Raw genomic sequence first — 8,570 nt, forward strand, 5'->3', positions numbered from 1 at the left:
TGCAGTACTACCCTCCTTCTCAGAAATTCAGGGGTGTGGCTAAAATCCAGACTCAACCAGTGCATTCAAACTCTTGTGTTTCGGTAGTGACATGAAAACAAGGGACACTATTTTTTTAGCATATTTTCTTAATTTAAAAATTAATCCCACAATACATCTAAATCTTTCAACTTGTTTTTAAACTTAATCACAAAGATGTTTTAAATTACACTTTTGAAAAAAATATGAAAAATGTTTTAAGTGTTATTTANCGATGCAACACCAGAGTGTATATACACAGGGGGACACATTTTCACTCTGATTTCAACAGAAACCCTTTGATAGTTGAGAGAGTTCTTTCAGCAGAGCTATAACTACTTTTTTGCTTGACTTTTTAAGTCCATGCACTTGGGACCTTCTGAAGTTTGTTTGACTGATGAAATGTAATGCATTTTTATGTCTCTGTNTCACTTTTTCATTTAATGTCCTGGGTTTAAATAGGTCATAACATAATCTTTGTAAATATCTGTGGCTAAATACTAAATTATATCATTTTTGTTGTTTTTTTGTTAAGGGACAGCACTTTGCACAAAATCGGTACAATGCCCCATATATATGTATTTCAGTGTATTATGTATGTTTATGTCTCTATGTACTTTTTACAGTACCTACTGTATGTTTGTTTTATAACACTAATCCTGACAGGGTGCAGTTTTCTGTCCCTGATCTCCATGTTTTTCCTTTTGTTTCCCCTCTCTTGTGTTCCTGTGTGTCCCCAGTCTTTCTGTCCGTCGTCTCGCACGTGTGTATATGTGTGTGTGCGTGTGTGTGTGTGTTTGCAAGGCTGACCTACCTGTGCAGGTGTTTATCCACTAGTCAACCACCAGCACTATATCTACGCAGCTCAAGGCGGACCGCGGCAAACCACCGCCAAAGCTCTGCTGACCGTCAGTCCACACTGATCCTACAGATCAGACTGACAGCCTAGCATGATGCTAATTTCCTTTGTTTTGGTTTTATTTTCCTCGATGGTGGTCAGGGTTCCTTCGAGTCTCCCCAGTCGTTTTCCTGTTGATATGAAGACAAGGTATCAGGCTGTTTGGCTTAAGAAGTTGAATTTTTACCAAATATAGCTTGAACTGAAATGGAGTTGAACTGGGAGAGAATAGACAGAGGACAGAATCTTGTGTTATGACACTTAAAAGGAGGGTTGGGCTCGTGTTGAGGGTTCGACACGTGAAGGGGTGCCTGTAGAAATGACCTCAGTAGTACCGTCTACTAAAGATAGCTTTAACCTGTCTAGACACCTGCAAGTCACCTAGTTTGTGTTTAGTGGGAAAGGTGTGGAAAAGTTTGACTCTTTAAGCTTTTCCAGCCAGGAGGTATCCCTTCATGTTGGCAGGTTGATGCTCACTATGTGTTGAGCCGGTTGGGGAGTGGCTCTGTGGGGTTTTTTAAACTGCACTCTGGGAGGCGTAAGAAGTCTCCCTGGTATGTAGCCCTGGCCTTTCGGAGCCTCTGCTGTCTGTGTTTGGACCTGGGGAGAAGGCTCAGTCCCGCTCTTATACTCCTGCATGATGATAGATGTCACTGCAGGAGGCAGGCCATCGCCATCCAGTGGACCTGTTCCTCTGAAGCTTAGGTGGCTCCCATTGGACAGCAGAGTGTAAAGATGATGGGCCGGTCTTCAGTGCTGCCAGGGGGTGGGAAGTCTGCGTGCCAGTCCGCCTCAGAGCTCACTTCAGGCTTCCGGTGTGTTCCATGTAGGATGTTGTGGTAAGATACACACACCACACTTCATCAATCTGACCTGCAACTTTGGAGACTATTTGGGCTTTTACTGCTACCTCAGCCTACTCTTCTAGTCAGGCGGCTTAGCAAAATAATGGGGACGCGCCGGACAAAAGCACCAATTTTTTTCCACATGTTCTTCATCATCATAACTTTCAATTTAGAAGGGGAGCCACTTCATCAAGATGGTGGAAGGCGGCCATCTTGGAAATCCAAGATGGCAGCCTTCCACCATCTTGATGAAGTGGCTAAAGGCCAGGCTTGTTTTCAGTGAGCAGTAGCCTAGTTTGGTATTTTAGGGTAAAAAAAATTTGTAGTTGCAGAACGGTGTATGTGCTCAGACAGTGTTTGGCGGTAGGAGGGTTTTGGTCAGATAGTCCTGTCATTCTGGCTGGAGCATTTGTTTGTTCCCCCAGACAGGCTGTAGCAGCAGTTCCTCATAAGGAGGGATTGTTGAGTTTGTTGTTTTTCAGGGCTGTTTGTTATTTTTGTATGTTGTCCGTGTGGTTAGCAGCAGTTGTCTCGGGGGCACCATCTGTAGCATTGGCTGGGGCAGTTAGCCTTCCCCAATGCAAGCGTTTTTCGGTGCATAAGTACCCACCACCAGTATGCATAGGGTTGACTAGGGTTGAGTTTGTTAGATTTGGGCTAGGCAGTTCAGGGGGGAGGCTCCTTTCTTGGTAAATCCTCTTTATGGTTGTGCACTGCTTGAGTTGTAGTATGGTGTTGCCTCAGTTGGTTTTGTAAACAGAATTCTGGTTGTAATTTTTTTCCCACAATGGTGGAAGGCAGCCACCTCGGATTTCCAAGATTCCTATGATGGCCGCCTTCCACCATTGTGATGAAGCGGTTCCCCCTCTAAATTGAAAGCTATGGTGATGGAGAACACATAAAAAAAAATTGGTGCTTTTGTCCGGCGTGTCCCCATTCTTTTCACATATGTCTTTAAGCCGCCTGACAAATGTACTCTTTACTTCTCCACTGCTTTTGTGTTGTCTGCACTCAAACACCTTACTCCAGACCCAGCAGTGTCTTCTTAGGTTCAGTTTGACCCAATGTCAGCAGTAGGAGGGCGGTAAGCTCACCTATTAGCCATCCCATTGGGGACTATGAAGAGAACTGCGTGCACATGTTCAATGTGGAAATTACGTCCAAGCCTGACTAGTGTAAGAGGAAAAACATGAGAGAGAGAACCTGGATCTGCAGCCAAAACAAGGGAGGAGTGAAATGCATTAAGACCTCTGACACAGAGATTCACTGGCAGTCTGTAACGGTCAAGCAAGGAATGTCCAGGTAACACTAGCCTTGTGAAATTAACGTTTTCGGCAAAATAGATTTTCAGTATTGGTTAAAGTTACTTTTTCAGACTGTAATTGGTCATCATCAGCTGTCGTATCAGTATCAATATCGGCAATTCAGGCCCTGTCTTACTTAGTATCGGATCGAAACCAAATTTTGTGGTATCGCCCACCCCTATAAGTCAACTCATACTCATAGGCTCTAGTTTTGCAGACCGGGCGAGGCGGGGGCACAGCGCACCTGCGCTTTTCCAACTGGGTGTGGCCAGGCAGATTTTGCAAGTTTGGCAAACCGTGCGCACTGGCGCAGCTACTCGTCTTTCCCACCTCCGTCCCTCCTACCTACGCAAGTCGGAAAGAGGGAGGAGAGAAGGCGTGGAGTGGGTTTTACACACACCATTCACATCACACCAATCAAATGAGCCCCTCTCCTCGCCCTTAAATGCGCCGTGCGAAGGCGTAATGAGAGTTTACTCTATTCGCCTTTGCAGAAGAGAGCAGCAGAGTCAGACGGCCAAACTTCTCCCAGGAGGAAACTGATGTTTTGGTCCGGGAGGTCTGCTCGCAGTGTCCGAATATACGGAACTGCGAGCAGACCTCCACGGGCTGATGATGCAAAGGTAGCCTGGGAGGAGGTCACCACAATTGTAAATCAATGTTGCATTTCTCTCGTGCGCGCGCTCTCTCTCTTTCTCTCTTGCAATTCACTCTGTTTCTTTTCTTTTGACTTTTCTAAGATGACAGATGCTGAATATATACTCCCTATAGAGAATGTGAAGGTACGTCACGCCGCTTTGCATTGTGGGGCGTCAGTGCCATCTTTAGAGGAACACAGGTGTAAAGCGGGAAGCTAGCTCTTCAAGCCAGCTCAACATTTTAAGTAATCATGGTCGGACAGTACTGCTGCGTTAAAAACTGCCACAGTCGATCACATGATACATCTGGCAAAAAGCTGGACAATGGAATCCGCTTTTTCTCCTTTCCTAAGTGGAAAAAAACCGAAGGCCCGCAAGTTGAGGAGCTGACAAAAAGACGACGAATTGGGTGGGTTGCAGCAGTAAGGAGAAAAAACATCGCATTTAACAATATTCCTGAACATATGAGAGTATGTTCTCTTCATTTTCAGTCAGGTGAGTACTCTGGTGTTTTGCTGTTACATATTGGTGTCTAACTTTGGCCCAGAGTGTGTGTGTATGGTAACGTTAAATATGTGTATGTCTGTGTTTGTTGATGCCAACGTTACTCAGTGTTCTCCACTTTAGATTGTGATCCAAACTATCTTCAACTTTGTTTCTATCTTAACGAAATGTTTGTGAAATGTTAGTATTTGCATTATTGGGTTTAATTTACACTTATTTCTGTATGCATAGGACAACCTGCATATGAAATGCTGGAAACTCATCCTGATTGGATGCCGTCTTTGCTTTTGGGGCACAACGAGGTGAAAGTTCCTGACAAAGACAGATTTGCACGTCAGCTGAAGAGACATAAAAACCAAGATGAGAAGACAAAGGAAAGAGCAGCGGACAAAGTGGTGGACAGAGTAGAGGAGAGCTCACAAGGACAGGACAGGATGGCGCAACTTCAGGTGGAGGACCGAGCACAACAAGGAATGGAGGAGAGGTCTCATCAAGGAGAGGACAACACACAAGAAGAAGAGGAAAACGGGGCACAACATGAAGCGAGCACAGTGCCACATCCTGATGGCCAATGTGAAGAGGACTGCGAGATGTGCAAGCTTAGGTGTGATGAAATCAACCGTCTACTGGAGGAAAATGGAAATCTGAAGCGTAAACTTGCAGAAAGAGAAATGACAGAGGAGTTTCTGATGTGTGATAATAACAGAGTAAAATATTACACCGGACTTCCAAATTATGAAAGTTTTTATTCTTTGTTGTGCTATGTAACTCCCCTTCTGCCACAGGGGAAAAGAAAGCTTACTCCGTTTCAAATGCTACTGATCACTCTCATGCGTCTGAGATTGAATCTGCCATTGCAGCACATCGGTCACCTATTTGATGTGCACAGAGGAACAGTGAGTGCTGTATTTCAACAAACTATTAATGCTCTGTATGCACGCCTGGCTCCAATGGTGCATTGGCCAGACAGAGACACTTTGCAAGTCAGTATGCCACATAACTTTGTTGAGACATTTGGGAATCGAGTAGCTGCCATTATAGACTGTTTTGAGGTTTTTATTAAAAGGCCATCTAACCTTCATGCAAGGGCACAAACATTTTCACATTACAAGCACAGCCACACACTTAAATACCTAATAGGTATAACTCTTCAAGGAGTGATTTTGTTCATTTCCAAAGGTTGGGGTGGACGAACAAGTGACAAAAGAGTAACAGAGAACTGTGGCTTTCTGGATAAACTTCTGCCAGGTGACATGGTGTTGGCAGATCGTGGTTTTGACATCAGGGAGAGTGTGGGGATGATGTGTGCTGAAGTAAGAACACCAGCATTCACAAAGGGTCAGCGACAGTTGGACGCAAAGGATGTGGAAGAAACAAGATCCCTCGCAAACCTGAGGATCCACGTGGAGAGAGTCATCGGTGTAGTCCGAAACAAATACCAGATACTGTCTTCAAAAATCCCCATTGACACGGTTTTGCCGTGTGAAGGTGAGCAAGTCACATTATTGGACAAAATTGTTGTGATTTGCTGTGCTCTCACAAACCTGTGTGCGAGTGTTGTGCTGGGACAGTTACCTTCACAGTCACCTACGCCTACATTGTAGTGTTTGAAAAAAAAAGACTGTCAGGTAGCTGAGGCTACTGGTGAAAACTTTGGTTACTGTTACTGGTGTGTTTTCATAGATAGTATATAAAGATAAAATAATCAGTCAAATAATTGTGATGAATGATTGACCACTGCTTTATATTACTCTTTTTGCAACTTTGTTTTTAATGTGTCTGGTATGTTGTCATAGATGGTGAGTAAATGTACAGTATCTCACATAAGTGAGTACACCCCACCCATTTTTGCAAATATTTTATTATATCTTTTCATGGGACAACACTATATGCAAAAATGGGAGGGGTGTACTCACTTATGTGAGATACTGTAGATAAAATAACCAGTCAGACAATTGTGGTGAATTATTGACCACAACTTTTGATTACTGTTTTTGTAACTCTGTCTTTACAGACAGCAAATTTCTTAAAGTGAAATAAAGACCTTACAAAGGCATTCAAATGTGTCTGTCTTTCATTTTACTCATCAAACAGGTAATAATGAATAATACCCATATAACTAGCTAGGTCTAGCAGATATTTTATTGCCTCTTTTTTATCATGTTTATCAGTGTAACAGGAAGATTTTCTAGTTGAAGATTTTCTATTTTCTAGTTGATGAATAAATATTTGTGGATGATCAATGAACACAAACTGATCTCAGGCTGGCTGACATGAATACTTTATTAACATTGTTATTTCAACATATTATCTATTTTAACATTCATATTTACATCTTTCAATAGGTCAGAAAGGTAATGACTTAAGACGGAATCAGTTTTGCTACGACACTCTTTATCCTGCCCTGACATTTAGGAGTGGTCTTTTCTCTGTGAACTACCACTTGGTGTGCTGAGAGGTGTGCAGAGCTAAAATGTTAATTATCACAACTCTACAAAGTCTAGCTTTAACTGTGGTTATCAGGTGGCATTTAGTGTTAACACAGGAGGCAGTTGGCCTATTGTAGAGCCCAGCCAGACATGAACTTATGACTTTGAGCAGGAGCTACAAAACCAGATGTCATCTACTGCAGGTGCATCCTTGAGTCCAACACATGTTAAATGAAACCACTGGATTTTGCAGTTTTCATTATCACATGCAACCATGTCATCTTTATGTTCTGGTCCATGACACAGACACCATTGTCTTTCCATTGCATTTTGACACTGTTTTCCGTCCCTCTTTTTCCCCTTCTTCATGCTGTGTTGTTGCAGTTCCTTCAGAGGCCTTCTCTCTGACACTTGGGACACTGGCTTAGTGTAGTGCTGTGCAACCAGCTCTGGCAAAGATACTGCTGTGAAAAAATGTTGTGCCTTCTGTAGGTGTGCCCTCCAAAACTCAGGGTTTGGCAGTATACACAGAATAGCACAGTCTTTGAGTGTCCAAACTACAAAATCACAGTACTTACTATCTATAACAAATATTTGTGTTTGGACTTGTGCATAGTAGGGGTGTCCATGTTTTAGTTGTAATTCCCCATCAACAAGCTGAAGGCAGAAGTTACTGTCTTTGGCCAAACAAGCATCATGGATGGTGCTGTATTTGTATTTGGAAGGACATTTAATCTCTATGCAGCCTTTACCACAACAAATGCACCTCACTGTGCCATCTGGTGATGCTCCTACTTCAGGGAAAGTGGGGTTGATAAAGAATCCACATGTAGCAACCTCTTGACTGTTGTGTTGTCCCCTGGTTTTTTCAGTGTACGTCTTCATTGCCTCTCCTTCATTTGTTATGCCCCAAGACATATCAGATGTGGTACATGTGTTGTCCTTAGGATAACAAACCTTTTTTACTGCTGACAGAGCTGGTGACTTCAAATCCATTGCATAAACAGCATGCATATTGGAGGCTGTAATCCTGCCAGCTCGCGCAGAAAACCACATGCACTTTGTTGGCATTACCAGGTAGGATCCAGTATGCAGGTTTGTCTGTGACTGTTTTCACTTCCCTGTACCGGACAGTAGCTTCCACTTTGAAAAGTAGGGCACCAATGTGTGTACATGTCTCGCCAACACCAGCCATGCACGTACAATGAGCTGCCTGAACTACACCAGTTGAGCTGAGTATAACCCAAGCCTTCAGAGGAGCCTCGTTGAGACGCTGGGAGTGCATGACCTTTGACAGAAAAAGAAACAACAAAGATCCATGATCCACAAGCTTTAGGCACATTGTTTTTTCTTTTTTACATTTCATGTCATATCATTACATGTCTGGTTTTTTTTTGTATATAATGGTTGTATATATTGTACTCTTGCTTATCGAAATAAACTCTTTCATTCAGTCATTCATTCATCCCCGACAAAAACAGTGCAACCTTACCTTTGCTAGTACGACTGTGTTCGCTGAGTTTTCTGGCTTGTGAATGAGTAAATCTTGCACCCATCTGCTGCAGAACTGCTCATGGGCTTCTAAAGATTTGTAACTTTTAAATTCTTGTAAAGTATATGCACCCAAAAACCAGATCGTTTACAATGTCGGGATACGTCAGTGGCTTGAGTACAGCGGGATCTTGACTCCAGTTCTTGGCCGTTATATCGTAGGGATCGACATTGTTAAGCATTTGCAGCTTCTCTATGTACCTTTGCCTCGCGTTTAATTTGAGTTTGTCGCAGTAGGGTCCTCTGTCATTTTCTTTGCCCTTCTCCATCTCCTTTGCTTCATGTTCGTATTCCCCTTCACTGCTTTGTTTACACCCGCGTTCCTCTAAAGATGGCGCTGACGCCCCACAATGCAACGCACGTGACGTCACCTTCACATTCTC

General features: G+C 43.2%; 1 protein-coding gene across 1 annotated transcript; it reads left to right on the plus strand.

Moving 5' to 3' along the window:
- Positions 1-4,479: 4,479 nt before the first annotated feature.
- Positions 4,480-5,811, plus strand: LOC126387214 (uncharacterized). The gene has a single exon (XM_050039757.1). The coding sequence runs from the start codon at positions 4,480-4,482 to the stop codon at positions 5,809-5,811; it is 1,332 nt and encodes a 443-aa protein (XP_049895714.1).
- Positions 5,812-8,570: the final 2,759 nt, after the last annotated feature.

The sequence above is a fragment of the Epinephelus moara genome, unplaced genomic scaffold (genome assembly GCF_006386435.1).
Source record: "Epinephelus moara isolate mb unplaced genomic scaffold, YSFRI_EMoa_1.0 scaffold2844, whole genome shotgun sequence".
Taxonomy (NCBI): Eukaryota; Metazoa; Chordata; class Actinopteri; order Perciformes; family Serranidae; genus Epinephelus; species Epinephelus moara.

Excerpts from the sequence above, each read along its gene's own strand:
- LOC126387214 (XM_050039757.1), top strand. The coding sequence starts at position 4,480 with ATGCCGTCTTTGCTTTTGGGGCACAACGAGGTGAAAGTTCCTGACAAA.